Genomic DNA, 25993 nt, shown 5'->3' on the forward strand with positions numbered 1-25993 from the left:
AAGAAAAAACACGGTGGAAAAGGCATTAATATGACATTTAACTTTACTTACCCTCAATTAAATTTTCAGCACTATCCCAGTATTTTGCTATCAATGTACTTATCAGTTTTAAAATGTTTTAGATCAAGTAAACTTCTCATTTTAAGTTTTTTAGAGACAGCCCTACTGATTACCAAGACCACAAATGTTCATGACTGTTCAGGAAATCGCCAGAGCACACAGAAAATGTAAGCTATAGTGCGTAGACAACAAAATTCTAAGACAACAAAATTGTTGGCGCGTCCACATGATACAAGCCTTCCGTGACCGGTAAAATCATCTGACTCACAAAGTGAAATCATACAAACAAAAGGGACATATCACACAGTGTGTAACTTTCGCTGTCAGCACACCATGTAGCATGCCTTGCTGCTTTTCCCAAGAAAGTTCTTTGTCTGTGTCCTATTCCCCAGTAAATACCAGGAAACACAGGCAGCGCAGTCACATCCACTGCTGTAACTGGGCCAACTGTGACATTCACTCTACAGTAAATTAATGTGTGTTAAGCTCCAGTCAGACCTGGAACTGAGACACAGGCACACAAACACAGATGAGCAGTTTACAGTGTTTATTAGATACAATGTTTGATAGTGGAGGAGAGAGGTGGCCAGGATAGCTGCTCCAGGTAGGGTCGAAGCCGGAGATCAGAAGGCGGGTGTGTGGCCAGGCAGCGAAGATGACGACTGGGTGGAATGGCTGGTTGAGAGCGGAGGGGCGAGGTGAGTAGGCAGCGAGGAGGCAGATGAAAGCTGATGAGCAGCGGGTCCAGAGGCAGAATCTGAGCAGAGAAGGAATGCGTGAGCCAGAGTACAAATGAGGTAACAACTAGGGGTGGGAATCACCAGAGGCCTCACGATACGATATCATCCCGATACTTATGTCCCGATACGATATTATTGCGATTTTAAAGATATTGCAATATTCTGCGATATATTGCAATATTTTACCTTTTTTACAACTTCAGATTTTTCCCAATTTCAAATGATGTCCCGAAAGGACAATTTTCTCAACATCTGTTTTATCTAAAAAGATACATTTCTCTGTTTGTTCATCACACTTCAGTTTTATTGTTGCAAAATGTGATTGTCAAGCAGACAAACTGATCAACACATATATCATAAAAGATCGATACTTGGCGTCTGTGTATCGATACAGTATTGCCACGAAAAATATCGCGATACTATGCTGTATCGATTTTTTCCCCCACCCCTAGTAACAACCAAACTGGAAACAGAGAAAACAGGGATAATTCTCTCGAGCACAGAGTAGAGCCACGTTACCACGAGAATGGTTGCAACGAACTGGCGCTGAAGAGGTGAACAGCCCGGGTTGATAACTGTTGGTTGAGTACTGGAATGATCTGCAACTGGCTGGAGCAGAGCAGGTGAGAGTGGCCACGCCCCTTGACCTAGATCCTCTTGAGTGACATGTAACAGCCGGTGGAAACAGACACAGACAACACACACACACAAGGGAAAGGGGAACAGGAAAACAGGCAGGGACAGGGAGACAGACACCGATCCACAACAATGTGGTTCAGATCAGAGGTTAGGTAAACATTGTATATGCTTAATTTCTGTTGACTGATTTGTCACTGACACGCATGTGGGCTCTTTATGCAAAGAATGGTACTTCCAGTGTTGTAAATGGGTTTTAACGGCGGAGAAAACATGGCTGTTCTGTGGTGTGGTTACCACTATGGAGACAACCCTCAATCCAGGAGTGTGAATCACATTCTTAATTAGAGAATGCAATCTAAACCACATGTAAACAATTAGCCTTCAGGGTAACAGGGTTGTTCCTGTGTGTGTGTGTGTGTGTGTGTGTGTGTGTGTGTTGCACACAGAGTAGGAATGCTGCAATGTACAGTGTATAGGACAAAGTCCACACGAATTGAAAGGATGATTGATGACTTATGGTGTGTACACACACACACACACAAATCGCAATATACTACTATACATGTAAGCTCTTAATATTTCTATTCATTTATTTATTTATTTAAAGCTACAGCGCGTAGTTTCTGTCTCCCCCATGAGGAATTCTAAGTAATGTCAAAAACCAAAAACACTGTTGGCGCGCTCGATCACGGAAGGCTGTATCATGTGGATGCCCCCCCCTCCACGCAGTTGCTTGTAGCTAAGGAGGACACAGAGGATTAAAAAAACATGAAGATCATCTTCACTCGAGCTTCTGCGCGGAAAAGTCACCGGACGCCACAATAGCCATACTGAGAAATACAGAGAGAGTTGTGTAGAGCTGATCACTTGGCAACTCACTTGGCAATGGATTGAATTTATCGGACGTTCATTAATATCAAAAAGTTACGCACATTAATTGTTAGGCACATTCTCTTTTACAGCAACACCCTGTTAACAGTTAAATGACATTACAGAAATTAAGTAACAAAGATTTATAGAGATGTGCTGTGTGTTTAGTTGACATGGCAGACTATTCCATGAGATTTCTGCACTAACTAAACTAAATCAGTTCTGGCACAAGGTTCCCGGAGCCTCAACCAATCACTGCATTTTTAGTATGGGCCATGGTGCCAGAGCAGATCTCCAGTGATAAACCTGAGGGCAGAATGGTAAATGAAATCTAGCTGCCTCAGAGTGGCAACAGCATGTTAATATATGACATGCCCATTATCCACAACAGAGAGGTGAACTGCTTCAACAATCGTCTTTCTACACATCAACTGTTTGTTTCTGTACAAAAAGTCAAGCTTTGGTCGTAGTTTACTAACAAGCATGTTTATTTCATATTTAAACGTGAGTTTCCCATTAAGCCAGATGCCAAGATATTTGTAATCGGGTACCCTCTCAATATGAAAACTAGTCAAAGTGGAGATAGGTAAATCAATATAATCCATACCTCTGGATCTGAAACAAAGAGCATGAACTGTTTTATTTTCATTGAGAACTAATTAAAAAACTAATTAAGATTGTGAAGGGCACCTTGCAGTGCATGAAAGGAAATTTGTAATTTCTCAATGGCAGATTAGACAGAATCAGCAACACAGTAACATCTTCACAGTAGTGTACAGTATCATTGGCATAAACGTGAATTTACAGTTAGACACAGCATAGAAAATCTCATTCAAGGTCCCAAAATGGATCCCTGTGGCACACCCTTCGTAACAGTCAGGATTCAGATTTGGGATTTTTACCTTCAAACACCGATGTTGATCTGATAAAAAGCTACTGAACCAGTTACAGGCATCCCTTCCAAGTACGAGTTATAGTGATGAACACTGCAGTGCTCTTAAGCTCTACGGGACATTGCGGCTCATTGTTTGGGTTTTCTGGCCCACAACTTTACTGTTTTGGTTCCCTCTCACCACTTTCACAAGCGTTGCTTTCAGCTGCGTTTGGCAGCTTTTTTTTGTGAAAAGGATATGATAAACCCACTGTACACTAACTGCCCAGCAAGTCCATCAGAGCTACAGCCTTTCTCACCCTTTTTATGTTATTAAATGTCAGTTAAACGATAAATACCCCCATGTTAGTGTTAATGGCTATTCTTGTCACAATTTTTGTCACTGACTTTAATTTTACAGCAAATGCGTGCTGTTGGCATTGGTTGTTTCTTTTAACTGTAATTGAACAAGCCGCAACAGCTAACCAGTTAATGTCAGCGACACAAAAGCCAAAAACATAAAAAGGCTCTCGTACCAAAATACACAGCTCTCAACATCAACAAATTCCTTTGCAGAATTGATATAGACTTGGAGCAAAACGTGGTAAAAGCCAAAAGAAACTTTTGTCAGACTCAGCGGTATCGAGTGTGTGAGGCCTGAAATATTTTCAAGCCTGTTTCTGTGTGTGTATGTGTGGGGTTTAAAATGTTTTTTCACAGATAACCCAAACGAAACAGGCATTATAATCAGCAGAAATATCTGATTAATGACTATATGACTTATCCAACTATGTAACAGGCTTCTATTATTTTCTTTGAAGAGCACAGCATTTCCAACAGTTGAAATAAGTTGTAACTTGACTGTAAGCAGAAAAATGTGTTGAAAAATCCCAGTCAATACTGGGTGTATTTTTCTGTAAATACAAATAACAGTGTAAGAGGCCAACCGCAATAAAGTCAACAAACCACTTAACTCTTTACAAAGTGATGACTAGCCAACTCAGTCCCTCAGGGAACAACCAGCCCATGTCTGATTAATGAATCTCAGTGTTTTTTTCCCGTTTTTTAAATTAATAGTCTCAATAACATCAGCCCCTCCCTGTACTTCAAAGAAGAGAGCACACTAACGCCCCTGATGACTTGCCTCACTGATAGAGAGCTGAAGATATCCCAGGAAGCATAACTCTTGAATAAGGAAATTGCTCTTTGTGCCAAGACATGTGGCTCTGACCACACACTCTTCATTACTTGCCATTTTTTTGTTCTGTCTCTTGTCTTACTGTGTCTTCTTCTCTCATTATGCTTCAATCTTTCTTACTATCTCTTTCGGTCTCTTCTCTCATTTTCTACCAACCACCCACCCTCGCTCTCTCCTTTCTTTTTATCCCTCTGAGGCCTCCAAATTCTCCAATCCATGTATGTTTTCATCACATAGTGACAAACCAGAGGAACCAATTATGCAAGAATGTGTGTGTGTATGTTAACATGCCTTTTTGGTTTTGTGCATGGACACTTTTGGTATATCATGTGTTTGTGGGCATGTCTATGTGTGCATGTATGTAATATATATCCATTTGTTTCTGTTTGCGTGCCTGTGTAAGCGTAAACCTCTCCCACTAAATTATTTGTGGTTAGAAGGGTGAAAGGAAAAGAAGAACAGAATAAAGAATGTGCAGCCCCAGAGGTGCTACTCCCTTGTTGTTGATGAGAAAACATCCCAATCGCTTCTGACTCAGGCATGTTTAATATTACATACTGCACACTATCCTTTTAGCCTAAATATTCGCATTATTTTTTTTTGTTTCCAGCAAGTCACAGTTAATTCATCATCATCCTGACAATATGTACTGTAATATCTTAAATTGTTGAGCTTTTACAACCTATTTGTGTCAATTGACATTATTTACTTATTTTCACTTTAATGAATTGGCTTACAGTATATTGTATTAGCCCTAACTCTACTGCTATTCTTTTATTGATCACCCAACATTGTATCAATCTAAATTATGTTATAAACTGCACTTATAATAACACACAGTTTTAAATTCCAAGGGGCAAGAGTACAGGAATGCAGTACTCTGTTAAGTGTTGTTTGACATTATGACAAGTAACTGATAAGACTCTATAAACAAGTGTGTGTGTGTGTGTGTGTGTGTGTGTGTGTGTGTGTGTGTGTGTGTGTGTGTGTGTGTGTGTGTGTGTAGAAGTGTGTCTGCATGTTCTATAAACAACAGCTCTGTTCTGACCCTTTCTGCATGCTTGCTCATTAGTGCTGCACTGATCCTCGGTCAGTTGGTGCAAACTGGCATAAGATGCACAGTCAATACTTTGGCTCTAGTAACAACCTCCAAATCTAAAAATCAGGATCTTCTTCAGTGGTCAGTGATGATTGGGAGATGACGGGACTGTTGGTGCTGTGTGTGTTTTCGGTTGTGTTCAACGACATCTCTGCCTCTACTGAAGTCTGCACCAATACCCTCCTACCTGGAGCTAAAGGTAAGGCATATCCCAGAATGTGCTAGGAGTTTGCCTGTGTGTGTGTGTGTGTGTGTGTGTGTGTGTGTGTGTGTGTGTGTGTGTGTGTGTGTGTGTGTGTGTGTGTGTGTGTGTGTGTGTGTGTGTCTTGATGTTTAAACCTGACTGCACAGTAATTAAACATTTGAGTCGAAAATCCTATTAAACGCACAAATCTGTGTAACGCAGGAATTCAACAAAAAGAATTGTGCTTGCAATCTTAACTCTTGTTTGTTCAAACTGTTAGAGATAAGACAATTCAAGTTTATGGCTTCATAGTAAATGTATAGGAGTGTTATCTACATCTCTTAACAATGTAAATGTCAATACCCATGTGTGTCAGTTTGGTTTGAAATGTGGTGGGGACAGAGACACATTTGGAAGTGCATTTCCAGAAGTGCTGGGTACAATGATATTCATTTTTTTTTCTCTTTTTCATGTTTTGAAAGACGCTGTCTTTTTTAGATTACTAATGTAAATTAATAAAAATGTATTAAAAAATGTGGTGATGTCCGACACGTTTTATGAAGAAGCCTTAAGTTTTCAAAAACCATTAGACAGGCATTCTACAAAGCTTAACCTGGTTTAATGCAGAGTGCGAACTACGCAAGCATCAAGGCGTGGCGGCGCTGCGGTGCAAATTCAACTCATGTTTAGGACATGTTAATTTAAAGATTCGCAGAAAAAATATAAACATTGGAGGCCATTAATCAGCACGCAAAGTCCTTGAAATCCATTCTGCAGTAAGCGTCATATAGCCATGGTAAAAAGAAAACAAGGCAGTTTAATTCATTTTGGTTTTACTAAGACATAGTGTAGCGATGACGTTAATAGCACGACCAATTCACCTGCTGCAATGTTATTAGCACACCTCCCATCGGGGTGAAAACGCAAGAAGAAGCTGAAGAAATAATGTCCTCTGGCTGAAGATGCTCCTAATCCCTCTTGTTCCTCTCTCTCCTGTTAAATTGGAAAAGTCCTATTATTATGGACGTTATCTGATAAGCGTTTCTGCTTCATTAGAGCCTATTGTAAGGAAAAAGCTTAACGTGGTTGAATGTAGCAGGACTACCTAAACAGCAATCAATGATCACCACATTTCTCTCTCATATTGCTCATCATAACCAATGAAAACTGTCAAAAATCTACCAAAGTCCTATTATTATGGACGTTATCTGACATTAAGCATTTCTGCTTCACATTTTCAGCAGGGCAGCGGAGCGGCTGTGGGTTGACTCCCCACGGTTCTCATATGTCCTATAAGGTCCGCAGCAGAGCGGCTGTGTCTGTGCCTGTCCTGTGGGGGGGGATAGAGCTTTTTGTGGATTTGTTGGCATCTGTCGTTCACGAATTATAGGCCTATGTGTAATGAACTTTATTTTTTTAACTAAATTGAGCTCGAGGTTTTAAAAAAAAGTGGTGGGTACAAAATGACTCATGACGAAATGTGGTGGGGACGCGTACCCACCGTCCCCACCAAAATCTACACCTATGTCAATACCCATAAGTGTTAAATGGAAAATTCTGAGGAAACACCCCTAATGTGCTTTAGGGTTCAGAGAGCTGATGATAAAGGTAGCAAGCATGTAATGTCCTGTAGTTTATTAACTAGCAGTCTGCTACCCCATGGCCTTTTGGAGGGAATGCCTCCCCGTGTGTGCTTTCCATTTTACGACATCCAGTAGCTTGTTCCCCTGCTGATTCAGACATTCAGACCTAATAAAATACACACTCAAGCTAAGCACCAGTTTTTTAGCTCCATTCATGCTATTAAAAAATATTGCTTTTATTTCTGGTTTTAAAGTAAGTAAGATAGATTTTACTTTAGCAGTCACCAAGAAGTGAGCTTTCCACTGAATTGCTAGCCTGGTTGACACCTGACCCTTCTCAGTTGTAACTGAGAGTGGGTCTGGGCAAGGTTCATTCACAGCCCATTTCCAAAAGGGGCGTCACCAACGGACGATCCGGGTGACGTAGCAGCGACAGCGGCATCAACGGATTGCTGCGCTTCGGTGGCCATCATGTTGAATGGAAACAAAAAGCTGCTTGCCGTCGCTGCGCTATCGTTATCGTGTAAAGCCCGCCTCAACGGTTGTGATCGGTGCCTCAATTTGGAAAAATTGGAAATTGGGCTTGAATGGGCTCTTGGCCAGACTGACTTGCAGACAAATCTCAAATTTGCGGGAAGTTTGTCATGGTTTTCCCAGGCTACTGAATTGCTGTACCAGTAAGAAAGTCCCATTGTGACAGCATGTATTTAGACAGCTGCCACTAAACCGAACTGATTATTTGTACAAGACGCATCCCAGATACTGCTGACCAGAGTCAGTCTCTGAGTGTGTGTATTCTCATGCCTGCATATTTGAGTTGGTGTCGGACGTGTACTTTTCTGTTTCATAGCCCGAAGAAAATGTCCACACGACTGTCCTTATTTATTTTGACTTTCCAACGTAGTTTTATTTCATTTACTGGTACTTTGAGCATTTTTACATAGATTTACCGTCATCATTATTATTTTTAAGAATGTCAAAACACTAAGAAAAGTTACATGACAAACTTTGAATTTGCTTCTTCTCACAAACCTCTCTGTGATTCGTCACCTTAATTACACAAGCGTAGCATGTTAGGAACTGTTTATAGTTTTATTTTAGTAGTCCACAAAAGGAAACAATTTGTATGCAGGCAGAACCATTTGAAATTGCAATGATTTAGGTTACATGATAATGTCTACACAGTCTGCAGAATTGAATAATCAATTTTCCCAAGTACTCCTCCAGTCTCATAGAGGGGGTTTGTTAGAATCCTTCATTTCAAAGCCCTGCACTTAACAAGATATAGAGTGCTGTTGGCACTAATAGACACTCAGAAACCTCTCAAGATTTTGAGACTTTGAGCAGTGCAGAGATATTTCTCCTACAGCTCAGTTGTGCTTTCAACAAAACTATGTGGTGTCACTAATACAAAAAAATATTAATTGCTTTTGAAAATGATATTGGCTTGGATGAAGATCGATTAAAAAAATTATATTAAGAGTCAATTTTTTTATTTTTTTATAAAAATCCCAAATGGATTCAAAATTAACCTTACAGTAGGACACCCAATCCCACAACTGGGCCTGCACTGAATCTCATACACTCACAGCTGAGTGCTGTGCTGTAGTAGTTCTTGGCCAACTGTAAGTTTTGATAATTTATCGTCATCCTGTGATGGCTTTAATATTCCATCAATGCCAGCAGTGAGTGGGAATATGCAGATTTAATCCCTGCCATGCTGGGAAAAGCCATCTAGCTGTGTATACTGCCTCTGAAAGGCCCCTTCCTCTGAACAGAACTGTTCATTAAACATAATGGGGAAATATGCTCTCATTATGTATTTTACTTTCACACTCCTCCTCTTTACTGTCTTTCCTTTTAATCCAGGAGACCAAGGTGAGATTGGAGAGGAGGGAGATCAGGGAAAACTGGGAAAAAATGGACCACCAGGACTTCCAGGTATCGAGCATTCATCAATGTATTATCTATACTGCATATGTATGTCATAAATGGCTACTGTGAAGTAGGAATGGGGACAAAAATAAAGCAAGACACTGCCCTAATAAAAGAGTACTCAACTGATGTAGCATTGCAGACTTTTAACACTGTCTCACAATGGACAGTTTAAAAAGTAAGTCTTTCCTTTTCCATTGTTCTTCCTCGTCAAAACCTGATGCCTACATTACCCATAATGCATCTCAACCACAGACAGGTCGGTCAGAGATTTAAGTGTGATATGCTAGTAGCGGCTAATGTAGCACAGATGAGGAGCGGGCTACAGAGGTCTGGAGAATCCATTCATTTCTAACAAATCCCCAGATTTATTTTTATTTTCAAACTTTTATTCTTTAGCCCCAACTGATGCTTACTCAAGTGACATCACTCCCAAAGGAGCCACAAAAAGCTTTGCAAAATTTCATTTTCCACATATGTAGTAGTATTCCCCAAGACCTGTAAACCAACATTGATCTGTAAAATTGGTGGAGCCTTTAAGGCCAGCATTATGTAGTCCAAATAAAATAACATTTGGTTTGTTATCAGACTGCGGTTGCAGATGATGCAGTGGTCAAATATTAGCATAATGACAGTGACTCCAGGTCTGTTTTGTCAATGGCACACTAGTCTGGATCAACGGAAGTACATTTCCAGGATAATTGCCTGACGTCCGGCCCTTGAGCTTCTGCTTCAGCTCTCTGTGATGCCGTTCTCAAAACTTCGAGCTAGCAAGCTAAACGCTGGAGTAGCCAGACATTAATCCACAGCACTGTGGAGAAAAGTCTGGCAATGTTCTAAACTTTGCAAAGTTCGGAACACAGAACAATGGTTGTCACACTATTATCTTGTCTTGAATTGTGGTGAAATAATCTCACCTCAATGTGAGTTTTTAATTTAAAAGGGACAAATCAATAACAGGTTAGATATTTGTGAGTATCAAATAGGCCTTTTACACAGCAGACATTTTGACATTTCATAGTAGGGAAAGCACAGGTGTTACACATGAGATTAATAACTCCCATAAAGCCATGATGACAGTGTGATGTAGTAGCTAAATGGAATTCGGTCATCGTTAAATTTTATTATATGTGCTTTTCCTAGTGTGACATGTGAAATTTGTCCTCTGTGGAAAAGGCCTTACTGAAGGCAAAGTAGACTTTATTGTCTACTTTGCCACAGAGAACAAAAATAGCCCTGGTCCAACCACTTGAGAGCCCTTGAGAGATGTATTACTGAAACGCTCCTACACTTCATTAGCATGCAACATGTGTAACGAGGGCTAAAGCCAATCGTAAGTGGAAATAAAAACAGCAAAAGTAACGGTCGAGAAGGCATCACTTCTCTCTTATGTTTGCACAAAAGCATAAAGTCTGACTTCACCGACTTCAAAAATGTAATTTACATTGCTGCTGTAACCTGGACAAACAATCACAACTTAGTGTCTGTACTGTGGGCTTCCAGAATGCCTGCGTGACTTTGCCCTGGCAGCAGCTTTTGCTTTTTCCTGCTCTAGACAGCTTGCTTTCCTTTGCTGTGCAGTAGATACAGAGGCCTGCTATGCTCTGTGACTGACAGACAGACAGACAGACCTGCACTGCTGTGTGTCTGTGGAGGAAGCAGACGTGTTAATAGCTGCTGAGGAAAGCAGTGGCGTCCCGCTTCGCCATATGTGTTCCAACTGGGCTGGTCGACTAGCTGGCCAACCAACCAACCATACGATATACACAGATGTCTACACACACACACGCACACACACACACACACACATATATACATACAACGCATTATATACACACAAGACACGCAAGCATAACGACACAAGGATGTACATATACAAACACATAGTTGTATATACACATGCACGCACACCGTATAAAAGCACTGGTTCCTGGCTACCCTCTTGCTCTCCGCAGATGTTTGTTTTATTTACTAACCTCACACACACACACATACATGCACACACTCTACAACAACAGACACACACTTGTGTCATCAGACTGTGAGAGACACATGCCAGGACTGCTTGAGTCTTTTCCAAAAAAAGTGTAAAGTGAAAGAAAGTATATATATATATATTATATGTGAACCCTTTTCAACTTTTCAACTTTGTGGATATTTTGCAACAGTATAGCAAACCCAATCATTATGGGTTTTCTGTGTGTATGCTTACTGTAGGAATGAACGCAGGTTCCTATGAATTTGTAACGGCAGTATGTCAACAGCTCAACAGATGACGCATCTATTCCCTGTCCAAAATTAGGCCGTTTTACAGGAAGCAGTTGCTTAATTTTGGAATGTTAAAAGGGAATAAATGACTGTGAAGCTTGGCGCAACACAAACAATGTGTTTAAGCTTATTATTGTCAACCAATCGCGGTGCTTGATATCTACATTTGATAATTCAAAGATCATTTTTTTAACTGTTTTTATATTTTAAAACATACAGAACAAACACAATTGAACAAGAACAACAACCCTCTCCCCACCATCTGCGGTCTCGAGGAAAGAAAACAAAAAACAAAAACAGAAATCACACCTTGCCTAGTCACTTTCCTCTAATTCTTGTGATGTTGAGGTCATTAGGACTGATACTTGTGCTGCTGTGTTTTTCCATAGGTCTATAGTCGATGACTTGGCTTTGTTAATCCTTGCTGTAGAGAGCTCGAGCATAACTATGTCCAGGAAGTACGCCAGCCACTGTTTTATACAAAGCGAGTAGGGGGGGAGCCAGCGCTGAGCTATCATTTTCTTGGTCGCGGTTGAGCCAGCTCCAGCTAGCCAAATTTTCTTCTGTCTCCCAAGTAGGTGTAATTTAGAGTCGTCATTAAGTAACAAAACAATCGGGTCAGTAGGAATTCGACATCCTATCACATCAGATAGTATTGATGTTGTTTTATTCCAAAACTCATGCACCTGTTCACACTCCCAGACCATGGACCACAGACCACCGTGCAGGAAAGTTCCAGTTTGTTCAGTTTGACAGAACATGCAATAGGGAATAGGAATGACTTTAGAGATGTATCTCTTCTGAGGAGTCCAATATGTCCTATGGCATATGTTGAAGTGGATCTGCTGGTGATTTGGGTTCTTGGAACAGTGGGAAATGTTCTCCCAAATTGTCTCCCAATTAATTACGTTACCCTCCAAGCTCAACTCTCGCTCCCATTTCTTTACTATTGGGAGTTCTCCTACGGATACAATCCCGGACACTAATCCTCTCACCGGAGAATCAACAAGCCATTTAATGATTGGGTGCATCTCAAGACTGTTCCCCCATGGCACTCCATAACATTTTAAGGCTGATCTTAAGCAAAGATAAAGGAAGAAGGATGTCCTAAGGACCTCAAACCTAGCTCTCAGGTCTTCAAAACTTAACATACCTTCATCATTGAATAGCTGGTCTAGAGTATAAATACCTCGGTCACTCCACTGGTTATAAACAAAGGGTCTGTTACCAGACATTAAGTGTATGTTGTGCCAAATTGGGATGTTCGAATGCCACTTATTGGTATAGCAAAAATTGCTTTGTTTAAAGTTGGTCAATGTGTTGGTGATAATAGGGCCATAGGCTAGCATACACTTTTTTTGGACACACACCTGCAAAGGCAAAGTCTTTCAGTCTTAGACTTCCAGTAAGGTTTTGCTCTATTTCTCTCCATGGAACTGTAGATGAGGGGTCCATCCACACTCTGAGGGCCCGTCGCTGAAAGGCTCTGTGATACACTTTAAGGTTGGGGAGGGCCAGGCCTCCCGTGTTTGTGGTACGTTGCAGGGTAGAGTATTTTAACCTAGGTTGTTTATTATTCCAAATATACTGCCAAATTAAGGTATCAAGCTTCTTCCAGAAATGTATTGGTGGGGTTAAGGGGATCATTGTACTTAAGAAATTCACACGAGGAACTATGTTCATTTTAACAGCAATCCTGGACCGTAGTGATGCCGGCAGCGCAGACAAATTAGTCAGATCCCTTTGAATACTACTTAATATAGTTTCATAGTTGTCCTGGACAACTCGCTGTAGGGATGCTTATGGTGATGCCCAAATATGTAATTTTGCTTTGGGTTGGTATTGTAACACTAATGGCTGAAGCCACATGCCTGTTATTCAATAAAAGAAGATTAAATTTATTCCAGTTAATTTTATAGTCAGAGATTGAGCCAAATTTGTTAAAGATCTTAAGAATTTTTGGAAAATTACAAACATTACATATAGAGATTGCAAACAGCATGGGGGGAGAGCGGGCACCCCTGTCGCAAGCCCCGCTCGATGGGAAATAGCTGAGAGTGCAATCCATTGGTTAAGAATATGGCCGTGGGATTCACATATAAAGTACATACCATGTCAATGAATTTGGCCCCCAAACCAAGCCTCTCCATTACTTGCCACAAGTAGTTCCACTCTAGGCGGTCGAAAGCCGCCCCATTTTGTTGAGATACCTCAGTCTGTTCAGAGGCTGTTGATAGTAGCTCTGGTTTCACTTTGTTTTAGTTTCAGAGGAAGCAATTTGCTTGGTTTACAGCCGTTAAAATAGTAATTTTGCCTTGTGACTAGAAGATACATTTGATAATTCTGCTTAAATTACTGTTAAACTGCTGGTAATGGTTAGACAAGAATTTGAGTGGAACAGACAGTAGAATTATGTGATGTAAGGTTCTTAATTCTTGGGAAAAACCTGTTAAGAAAGCTACCGATGAATTGTAGGTAAGGCCTTTATTAAATCTGACCTAGCTCTCTTTCCTCTGTCCATTAAGCTCTGAAAAGCAAAAAAAAACAGTATTCATGTTTGCTCACTGTGTTTGGCAAACAATGTATAATGAATGATTGATCGCTCGTATTTTTGTTATATTAAGCCTTGAAAACACCTAGTCCGTTGAGCGTTTTTTAACTAGCTTAAGGTTGTCTTAGGCTCTTTATTTTAATGCAAAATGTGGCAGTCACCTCCTTTATCTTCCAGCAGCTGGATAATCCAGACGTTAAACCAGTTGGAGGGGTTGGCCATTATAAAGAGCGATTGCAGTGATAGGGAGGACTGTTATCTGGACGTTAAGAAAGACAGTTTAACTGGCAAGCATAAGCACTGTGAAAACAACATTAATCCACTTTTATAGACAGAAGCAATAAGAAGACTAATGGATTAAATTTCTTCATATAGCAAAAAAAAAGTATTCTCTCAAGCATGCACACTGAAAAGTATGCAAAGATTGCCCACAGATTATAGTGAAATAATGAAATTTCCCATAGCTTAACAGAGTCTACCAGACCTCACACAATTCATAAGACCTCACACCTTCCGCCAACACTTCTCACATGAGAAAGTGGGAAATAGCAGTGTTTGCGTGTGTGTGTGTGTGTGTGTGAAATCCCTCTTATAGCAGAAGGCCTCTCTAATGTGTCACTTAGTATTTCAAACGCCATCAATTTCCAGTTGAATAGTTTCCTGAGGAAATACTCATTCAAGTGCTGGCAGAAAGCCTCCGTCTGCTCTGTAGTTTCTCTTTCTCACACACACACACACACACACACACACACACACACACACACACACACACACACACACACACACACACACACACACACACACACACACACACACACACACACACACACACACTCTCTCTCTCTCTCTCTCTCTCACACTGATATTCTCTGTCCTCCTACACTTTCACTGTAACATTTAAAATCATGCACTTTCTCAGTATCTCTCCTAATACCAAACTAAAGCAGCCTCAGATTACAGAAAAAGGCTGTAATCGGTTAGTCATTGTGGTGACAGCAATCAGATCAAAGATAATAGATAATCACAATAGATGCTTAAATAACAAATTAAAAGAACTCAATCAACTCAAATTATGTTCTGTGTAGTAGATCGTTGTCAACTACATACTACACATGCATTTACTGCACTCTGTTTACCACATTTTTAAAGTGGACTTCCACTTTTGCTAAACCAGCTAAACCTGCAACAATGTGCACTTTCTTACAGACTATCCTCACTCCACAAACAGCCTCTAAACACAAAATACTTTAGTCAGTGCCCAAAATAAATCTGCATTTTTCCCTCTAATTTATTTACTGGCAAAATAAGAATAGCAATAACAGCATCAATTTAGGAACCAAACTATGCAGCGATTGTTGGTAAAAACCCTCTGGCTCGCAATCTCCGGGAGCATGCAATTATATTGATTAGGCTTGAAAACAACAAAATAATCCAAAAACAAAAGAGAAATGATGAAAGCATAGCATTTATTGTATGAATAAAAAAGTCTGAATGATAGAATAAAAGGATCTTTATAAGATATGATAAAGTGATTTTGCAGTGATATCTACCATATTTACTTTAGAAAAAGGTTTTGAGTTTTTTGGGAAAATGTTGCGTATTGTGTATACTTCCCTTTTCTGTACAGTATATGAATTGGAAAGTCATAATCTCAAACTGAGATGATGATCTTTACTGGTCTCAAATACCTCAAATCTTCTCCATATATTCTTCATCCTCGCTCTCCCCTCCTCTCATCTTCTGTGTTTCTTTCTCTTCTTCCCCAGGAGTGTCAGGAGAGATGGGGCTTGAAGGCGATGTAGGCCACACAGGAAAGATGGGGCCTATTGGAGACAAAGGTATAACCAAAAAAGTTATTTCTAAGCACTTTTAATGTAAACGCTGTCTCTCCGCCTTGATCATTTTATCTTTCTCTAAAGTTAACCCATTACTATGGATTCATTAGCATTGACTCAAATAGATTGTACACAATAAATCAAAGAGGAGTGGAAAACCTCCTATCCTCAGTGTCCTGTGAAAAAAACATATTTACAAAATGAGAGAAAGATTGATAGACTCTTTAACCGTCAAGTGTATACATTTGTCCTTGTTCCAGTGCCATGACACTTCTTTAACCTCCCTGTAGTTGTCAACAACAGGCTACAAAAATGGCAAAAATGTAGATGTGAGGTCTACGCAGGATTTTAATGACTTTATAATTGCCTAAAAGAAGAAATATAGTTTCCCGAACTCCTCCTCAGCTTGGCCTGCAGCTCCATAATCAGACTCAAAACATTAAAATAAGTAGAACGGACATTTCTACACAAAGCAGCAAACTTAATTAGTCCCAAGGCTAATACACACAAGTAGGAATTTTCCCCCATTTTTTGGTTTTGTTTTAAACGATCGCGTCCAAAGATAGAAGACAGCATAATCCTACCGCATGATGTCATCCAGTTGCTTTGCCCAGGGTGGCTGAAACAATTTCTATCTTTATATTTGTTTTTATGAGCAGTCATGTTCCCCTGCCTTTCTAGGCATTCACTTTTCTCAGTATTCATTATGTTTAATACACTTACAGGAAAGTAGCTGTGCATCAGCATCTCAGGCAAAAGAGTGAGGTCACAGGTTTGGATTTCCCTTGATGCTGAGCGCCTGTAGCTCATAAAACACCTAGACAAAAACACATTTTTAGGGCAATGTCGGCAGAATCACAAGCTAAGATTTAGCTAATCTTTTGCTGAATTTCATGTTACCAGCCCACTCACAAAAAATAGTTTTAATTTCCATGTTAGCAAAATTGGTGTAAGAGATTATTAGTGTTTACATGGCTTACATTTTTGCTTGGGCTTGGATACAGCAACTACCTAAATCTATAAAACTATGTGTAATTAGTGAATTCATGTGGGAAACCAAACATCTAACTGCAGCAGGACTGTCCCCAGAGACGACACTGCACTGCATATCTGGCAGCATTTTATCTTAATAACTTGCAACGAGATAATAAGTCTGAAGTTATAAGTGTTGACTGTTCACATTTTTGTCAGGGGGCTCAAACTGTAACTGTTTATTCCATCACAAAGCCGCTCAGCCTGATCAGATTGTAGTAGTACAAGTACAATATGTCCTCATATAAAACCAGCCTATTGTGATGTTTATACTGCAGCCCACTTCCCCAATATGTCAAACACTCAGTTCATTTTCCACAGTAAAGCTCAAGTTTAAGTAAATATGTTCTGGATTACATACACACCAACATTACAATTTACAAACATATTTAAAAAAAATAATAATAACATATGTGTGTTGTCATGTGTAGGTCTCTTTGGAACAATTTAATCTGGGTTACAATTGGTCAAGGTTTGACCTGAGCATATCGATACCTGTGTGCAGCCATATTTAAATTGTTTGAATGTATGATACAGCCATCTGGTGGTCATCTTTTGAAACTACATCACAATGTCACATAATAACACTAGAGGCTGTCAGTTTGAATTAGTAGATAGTCATAGTACTTTGTTGTTTAGTTATTTTTTAAGCGATTAAAAACATGAAAACGTTAATTGCCAGGATCACAGATGTGATTTCTATTGCTCTGTAGGTAACAAAGGTGATACAGGTTTGGAGGGGCCTTCTGGTTTAAAGGGGAAACCTGGTGAGTAAGTCTACAGCATGTAAACATTGCTTTTTCAAGTCCTCTATGTGACAATACCTACCATTGTGCTCCTCTCAGACCAACATGATGAGGTTACAGAAATTTTACATTTACAAATAAACAGCCTAACCAGATAATGTGTCAGTATTTCTCTGACAATTCAATCATTCTTGTAAGTGGGTTTGAACTGATAAATATAGGAGTTGAGCAAACTATACTTGTGTCAATTACTGCAATAAAAATAAATTTTAAAAAATGCACTTGGGCATCCTCGCTACTGCAGAAATACAGTAGAGCAGCATTAAATACAACTCAGCGGTCATCAGAGACTATCAGGACAGTGATGTTTTTCATTGTATGGGCTGTCTAATGCAGCACACTGGAGTTGAAGTCAAATTATGACAATAAGGTTAATGTGCTGACTATCAGCTTTAAAATGTGTTGTAGCACGATTTATAGATACAGTAGTTCACCAATTTTATGACCATGCAGCATGACAATGATCTTAGACATTATATTATATAAGGTCTAACACTGGAATAGTCTGACCTCAGTCCACCTGATTATGTGTTTCACTTGCTGAAAGCAAACATGAAAAGAAGATGGCTGCAGTACAGACCTGGCAGGGCATCACCAAGGATGATACCAAATGTTGGCTGATGTTAGTTGGTCACAGACTTAAGAAAAATGCCACTGTTCTACTATGTTCTGATTACCCTGTGTTCATATTATGATAACTTAGATAGCATTGCAAATAATCCTTCAATGGCATTAACTTAATTCAATTAACCCACGGCTAGGGTGGAGGAGGCTTTGGCCATGCAGGACTTGTCTGCATAGAGTGACCATCAAGTTGTACAACAAAGAAACAACAGTGGTGCTGTACTGGAAGACCTTACACTAACATACTGTGGTACATTTGTATCATAGTAATAATGCAAGAAGGTGATTACTGTGCTGTGCTAAATCCTGTACACACTCAAATCATGTGCTGGCCTTTTGTTAAATCCATCAGGCACAACATGTGACTGTGGCAGATACAGGAAGGTGGTTGGACAGCTGGATGTCAATGTAGGCAAGCTGAGGAAGGCTGTCAAGTTTGTGAAGAATGGTAAGTGCTAAGTGGTGTGATATATCTATGGTACGCCAGCTGAATATTTTAAAAAGTGGGGAAAACATAACATGCAGCTCTAAAGATGAAATTGGAAAAGCTATATTGAATTAACATTAAATTTATGAAATGCATCTAAGAAGAAAGAATGTTTTATAACTTAATAATTTGTGTTCCTTATTCCCTATTCTTTATATTACCTTCCCTTACGTTGTTGCTATGCATTTCTAAACATGACTTTATCTACTAACGTAGGCTGGAAAACTGTATAAACACCAATTCCTTATTTGCATTACGCTCATTTGAAAACATTTCTTACAGTATTTAGTTTTCCCATGCCTGCGCTTACTCCTGGCATGTAATTTGATCAACTTTGACAACGAGACACAGCTTTTCTCTTTCCGTTGTTCTGTCTCTTTTTCTGTGATTTCTGGGCTGACAAGCATAGTGGAGCTGGCATATAGATACAGTAAATATCTGTCAGTATTTATAGTCATAAAGCCATGTTAATGCCCTGAACAATATGTGTCTGAACTTGATGCAAAAGCTTACAGAGCATAGGTACTGTATAACCAGGACCGGCCCTAGACCTTTGGTTGCCCTAGCCAGGATTTGGTTTGGGGCCCCATCATTATAATATGTTGCTTCTTGCAATGGCACTGAACCAACTTGTGTATTGTAAATATTAGTTTAAACACACATACTGTACAAATAAGCCTGTGAAGACTAAAGTGAGACATATTTGCAGCTACACTATCTATAGACTACAGTACATTGCCCCCTAACCCAATGAATGGTCCTTCTCAGCCTTCTGCTTGATCTGGTTAGAGTTTGATGCATATTTTACTGGCATGTTCTCATTGGAAAGGGCTGAATCTCATCTGCATGAATGTGTTACATGTCCAAATGTAGAAAGGATATGACACAACCAAGATATGATGCACAAGGCAACCATGTGGTAACAAACACATACATTTATTACAAATGACTAATACTATTGTGCAAAGTCTGTGCTTGTACTGTCTGATGATTTAGCATGTCCTGACAAACGTATGCACCTGTAAATTATAGATATTATTAATTTAATTAGCTGCATCAGGCCCATTTAAACTGCCTTCCCCAGATTTCCTTATACATTTTTTAAATATTAAATATTAATTATACTAAGGCTAGGCTGAGTACTAAAGTTATTATTTATATAGTTATATTTACTATGAGTGAGGTGTGCATCTATAGCCTATTGACCAGTATGTCGAACTATTAGCTATATTGAATTTAAAAAAAATGTTAATCAACATTTTAAATTCAATGTTTAATCAATAGCCAATCAACCCATGGCTTTCCATCTTGCATTAGTCCACAGTTACAACTAACCCTTGAATGAGAGACTAGACTAGACTCTTGTTTTCAAATGAGAACAGTGCCATCCCACTCAAATGCAACTGATCCCCACTACACAGAGGTGGCTGCTGGAGGCGCAAGTTCATTTCGTGTCACGCAAATTAACGCACATATATATTTGAACGGATATGAACGCATGTTCACGCGCGTCGCGACTAGGTTTTCCGAGCTGCAGTTTAATAACACCGTTGCAGATTGGGGTTTATCAAACGTAAATAGTTGTAACCTCTTTTACTCTCGCTTTAGTCAGGCAGTCACAGAACAGCCCTGAAAGTGTCTGCAAGCAAGCATGACCGACAGACAGACAGATCGCACTGCGAGCTAGCACGCTGACCTTAACGTTAACGTTACTTGTACTTATTTGCTGAAATCAAACTTGGAGAAGAGAGAACACAAGTTTACCTGATTGCTGTGTTTTTTTTTCTCTTTGCGTGACTAGAAGAATAGTTCCGCTTCATCTTCCTCATCGAAGTTGTAAATATGACACACAAGGGGGAGGCGGGGCCCTTGCGTCATTTTCGGGGGCTTCCGTAACTTGCGTAGTGAGCGTACGCATGGATGAGTAAGAGAACGGGGCGACCCTTGCAGAGGCGCAGCGAGGGGGTGGCTTCTGGGGCTCCAACCCTGAATGTTTTCTCAAAAGCCACAAATCTTTTAGGGTTTTAAAATAACTTCAACTTTGTTGCATTTCTCTCTGACTTGATGGTCAAATCAATGATGCAAAAGTTTTATTACTGGGGAAATATCGCCATTCATTCTGTGAACTCTACTAAAAATATGTTTTTAAGATTATGCTGTTTGGCTTACACCAGATTCCTACCCGACCTATGTTATGTAACTTAAAGATAGACAATGTTTGCCTCTCTTTAGGTGGCAGGAGTGGAAATCCTCAAACTTTGTTGTGTGTGTTCTGGTTTCAGAATAATGAAGACAGTTAATGGACAATTAGATACAAAACAGGATTTATGCAATTTCATGATGATTCTTTTCCTTGGCAACTTTCATGTTTCTCCCAAATGATGAACAGATTTTTAGGCATTACTTATATCAAATGGCTTAAAGTAGTGAAAATAATGTTAGTGTATATAGCTGCCATAAATGGAGCATGCCCCTTAACCCCCCGGTTTGGGCTGAGCTCTAAATATTTGCAATATCTGGCTTCTCCCCTGCTTTCTAGAGGGACATTTCAAGTGGCTTGGGGGGCCCTCTTGAATCTATGGGGCCATAAGCAGCGGATAATTTCGCTAATGTGTCAGGCTTTGGGTACAACACCCTTAACAATGTTTGGACCACAATAGAAAATGGCACATAGCATCGGCCCACTGGCTTCTGACTTGTTTTGTTTGTTTCTTTTCTTTTCTTTAATATCTTTTTTTTTTTCTTTTTTATGTTAATACATATTTTGTATAGTTTGTTTTACTCATTGCTTTGCAAAGAAAACTTTAGTAGATTGTCATGGAAAACAAGTAAATACCCTAACCCCTAAAGAACTTTAACCCTGTCCTGTGCAGTCATCTTGGGGCTGAAGGAAACAGAAGAGAGATACTACCTGCTGGTGAAGGAGCCCAAGAGGTTCAGAGAGGCTTTAATAAACTGCAAGCTGAGAGGAGGCACCCTGGCCATGCCAAAAACCAGCAACACCAACCGTCTCATGGCAGACTATGTCAGTCAGGCAGGACTGACAAGAGTTTATGTGGGACTGCAGGCTCAAAGCAAGGACGCTGTAAGTGGTCCCCATCTGATGTTCATCAGATGCTCATAATGCACGTACACACACACACACACACACACACACACACACACACACACACACACACACACAGTTTTAAGTCCACCCTCTTTTGCCACTGTTTTTTAAGAGAGGATGAGTATCTAGGGCTCTCCTGAAACCTGGTTTAATAATGACGAGCTAGTTTTCCAGTGCAAATAACTTTCTAATTATATATTTCTCTCTGTTTTTTGTCAGGTTGGAGCAAGTGGTTATGTTTATGCAGACTCCAGTCCTCTGCAGGGTTTTGCAGCTTGGAGCCAAGAGGAGGAGGTCAATTCCAGAGTATCTCCCACCACAAACTCAAGCTGTGTGGAGCTACTCAGCACTGGGACATGGAGTCATGTCGAGTGTGAAGCCACTTTGTTTTTTATCTGCGAGTTCCCAAAGAGCAGGAGAAGAGGAGGAGCAGGAGGAGAGGGAAATTAAAAATCTAGACTTGGAGTGGCTTACACGATTAGATCTAGCTGGACCTACAGAATCCTGGAGGAAAAAGTAAAAATACAAAAAAAAAAGGTCTGAGACCTACGGTTCAAAAGTTGCAGGCAAAAAGTAAAGTTTGTTGTTATAGCGCCACCAACTGGCCAATTTGCTCTAAATTTTCCATTGGGTCCTCAGCAATACACCAGCCAAGCATGAAGCAGATGGAAAGATTCTCAACAATTGTGAAGAATAAACAGACAGACAGACAGAGAAACCTTGATTTATAGTAAGTCAAAAATAAAACTAAATATATCAAATGGAGTGTAAAAATATACAGCTTTATACTTTTCCTTAACCTACAATGTCTTGGTTTAAAAAGGCAAAGCTTTTTTCCCCACCACAAATCCATTGATAATATGCATTAAAAGTGATATCTACTTTCTCTATTATTAAGTAATTAAGTAATTTGCAGCCTTAATAATACTGTATGTGCCCTGAATGTTTTTTAGTGTTGGTGTTTTATTCAGGGAAATAATGTTAATAATTTTACCATGGAATCAAAGTTGAAATTGATTAAAATGTATTGGGGCAAAATATTTCAGTGAAATACATTCTTGAAATGCATATCCACTGTGACAAGCTGAACTACTCCAAGGTCTAAACCTGGAGGGCAGAATGTCCCTGCTAGATGAAAGGCTGTGCCTTCAGAGTCCAGAATCACTTAATATTGTGTTATGGTGAAAATAAAACATCATCTTCAGTTCAATCAAAAAAGGTAAATATGTAAAACCTTTGCTGTCAGGTTTTCAGGGTGAATGTGTATTTTTAATAAATCCACACTTTAAAAAAAATGTAACCTGCAAGTCTTTGAAATGTGGCAGGAAACCAGATCACCTGGAGAAAACTCACACTATTTTTTTCATTTTAACCTGCAAGTCTTTGGAGTGTGGTGTGTGAGGCTGCAGTGCTATTCACTTAGCTACCTTGTTGCTGTGGAAGACGAGGGAGAGAGGATGGATGGGTGTTGGAAGCGGGGAAGTGTGGATAATGTCCAGTTCAAATTACATAACATTAGCCCTAATTTTGGAGGGGGGTGTTTGATATCAAGGGATATTGTGAATTGTCACATTTTGTTCCAGTAAAAGAGACAGTTGTTAGCCTGGTCCTATCAGACTCTCGTACATTTCATTTGTACAGAGAGTCTCCATTGACAATCGTTAACTACCCTTGAAGGGAGGTACTCTGTTGAAGTTTAAAACTATTGGATCTGCCCAGAGCCACTCTGAATCTAACGCTAACGTTTGGTCGTGACGTATGTCATGTGCATGTGCAACAACAGGGGAGACCGACAACAACTATCGGCTTTACGGTGCAGATCCACCTGGCCGTGCGACGCTTCTGTCGCGCCGCGCTCCACTCTATTCCTATGGGTGACGTCAAGCGACTTCAACGCTCCTGCAAAGCATTCCGGGAAGGTGGTGCTACATTGGAAAAAATACTGCATCGCTAGCGTTCGCATTGGCCAACTCCTTCACCACTAACAGAGCAAGCTGGAAAATCTAACTTTACCCGAACCCTGTGGGGAGGAGGACCACAACATCATGGCCACCAACAAAACTCAGCAAAGATTGTTCTTGCTCGGGCTTTAACTTCTGAATATTCGGCAGCGTTGCCACAACGGACCGAATGGCTTCGCTCGCATCTTTCTCCGCCGTCATTACGGAACTACAACTCAAACTAGCGTACAACGTCATCGTTCTCAGCCGCTCCATCTGTTCGCTGATTGGACTGGTAAAGATTTGGCCAGAAGAAACCCAAGAATATACCGCAAATCAAAGAATTTCTAATATAGGAAGAAGTTCCACTCTCTCGATACTTCCGGCTTCTGAACTGGTTGCAGTTCCACCAGAGTTCCATATAGGGGGCGCTCACAGGCCAGTGCAGAATGAATGGGACACTATGGAGCTATACCCCTCAAAACCCACTTTTCTCAGGATAACATTTTTTGTCTAGTAATTTGAATGTTGCATTCAAAAGGGGAGGCAAAGAAAATACACACGGCTGGGTGTTAGATTTTTTTAAAGTCGCTTTTTTGTTTTAAAAAGCCTTTTAAAATGTCAATGACTTCATACACATATACGGCCAGAGTTACTGCTTTATTGCAAGCTCGGAGTCGCTTCCTTTGTTCTCTCGAGGCATCGACAACACAGCTTTAGGCTCTCCCTGTCAATACACCTGCTAGAAAGAGGTTTGCTGATGTTTTCAAGACCACGCCGAAATATTCACTCTGACATTCTGGTTCTGCTTTGGATGCCGTCAAACTGGATCTCCAATCGTAATCAGACCTTCACTGACCAATCAGCATTCGTTAGCAGAATGCTAGCGTGTTATGGGCAACAACGACTCAACCAAGGGGGTAAGCTTCGCTTCAGAACTCGAACCTCCGATGGCGCCATTTTGTTGCTACAAAGGTATCACCTCTTGTTAGCATTCCACTGACCGACATTTTTTTTTTACGTCACAAGCGTTTAAAGACTCTATTTGTCCGTTGTTTATTTCTAAAGAAACACGACAATGTATAAAAGGCTCCATTACCTTGTACCTCACGTTATGGCTCCGTAGCAGACGTTTTTGTAAAAATAGGCTAACGATTGTGTCATAACCAAGTGACTTACTGTCGCACAGTAGAGGAATTACCGTATAGTACAGGAGAAGCTCGCAGGCAGTTTCGACTTACATTAGCTGTTTAGGTTTAATTACTAATGTTAACTAGTTAGTTAGCAATAATTAGCCTGTGCTTATGTTATCTCCTTACATATACCTACACTCTCCGTCTCTGTAAGATTGGAAATTATTGCGATTTCTCTTGGCACAGCTACCAGAAGACTTACAACTTTCAGACAAGTTGCTCACGTCACATTTACCTTGTCTCTGTCAGTTGGAGGCTGCGCAGTAAAGCTAGAGATTACCGGAAAAGTGCTTCTAATAGCCTTCACTGGTCTCCGTCCAGAGCAACGGGGTCTATTGGTCCATTATATATATGTCAATGGACTCAACCTGTAAGAAATCAAAAGGACATAAAAGTACTCGTTCATTCAACTTTCGACCTCTAACCCATGTTGAACTTGCAAAAACTACAATCAAATACTGCAGTATCATTCTGTAAAACATAATTAGCATTAAAATTGCAGTGGGTCTCACAATATATGTATGTTTTTAATTGTGTGTGTGTGTGTGTGATATAACAGAGACTATAATCATACAATGTGAATATAGCTTCAATTTACTAAACGATTAATACGTTTCTAATCTGCCTACATTACTGACATGATGTTCTTGCAGGTGCTGCACTTGTTGGTGGTGGTTTCACATTAGTTAAAACATGGTTGCTAAAAATTGAATAAGGGAGGACATGTAACTCCTGCCATTCACATTCACATTCATTGTTATAGACCAGGGCTGCCCAATTTAAATAAGTTGGCCCGCACTCTGGTCAGAAGTTCATTCGGTTTCAACTTTGTCCTGTGACTCCAAGACACTGTCCTGTGACTCCCATGACTGTCCCGGGACAATCAAACACTGTCATGTACACTGTCCTGTTACTCCATGACTGTCCCGGGACAGTCAGACACTGTCCTGTGCACTGTCTTGTGACTTC

The 25993-nt window shown here is 40.1% G+C and overlaps 1 protein-coding gene and 1 long non-coding RNA gene across 3 annotated transcripts; one reads left to right on the forward strand and one right to left on the reverse strand.

The window, feature by feature from the left end:
- Positions 1-592: 592 nt before the first annotated feature.
- On the reverse strand, positions 593-20651 carry LOC114557078 (uncharacterized). Of its 2 annotated transcripts, XR_003692764.1 has the most exons (5): positions 20547-20651; positions 16557-16650; positions 15687-15821; positions 1320-1456; positions 593-817 (listed from the first exon to the last, which is right to left on the reverse strand). It is a non-coding gene; the product is annotated as an uncharacterized LOC114557078 (long non-coding RNA). The 2 variants fall into 2 exon arrangements; XR_003692763.1 differs by lacking the exon at positions 16557-16650.
- On the forward strand, positions 5421-23127 carry colec10 (collectin sub-family member 10 (C-type lectin)). Its single transcript, XM_028580353.1, has 7 exons — positions 5421-5676; positions 9114-9185; positions 15765-15836; positions 17579-17632; positions 18648-18743; positions 21656-21867; positions 22111-23127. The coding sequence occupies exons 1-7, from the start codon at positions 5577-5579 to the stop codon at positions 22339-22341; spliced, it is 837 nt and encodes a 278-aa protein (XP_028436154.1). The 5' UTR covers positions 5421-5576; the 3' UTR covers positions 22342-23127.
- The last annotated feature ends 2866 nt before the right edge of the window (positions 23128-25993 follow it).

This window comes from Perca flavescens, chromosome 6 (assembly GCF_004354835.1).
Source record: "Perca flavescens isolate YP-PL-M2 chromosome 6, PFLA_1.0, whole genome shotgun sequence".
Lineage (NCBI taxonomy): Eukaryota > Metazoa > Chordata > Actinopteri > Perciformes > Percidae > Perca > Perca flavescens.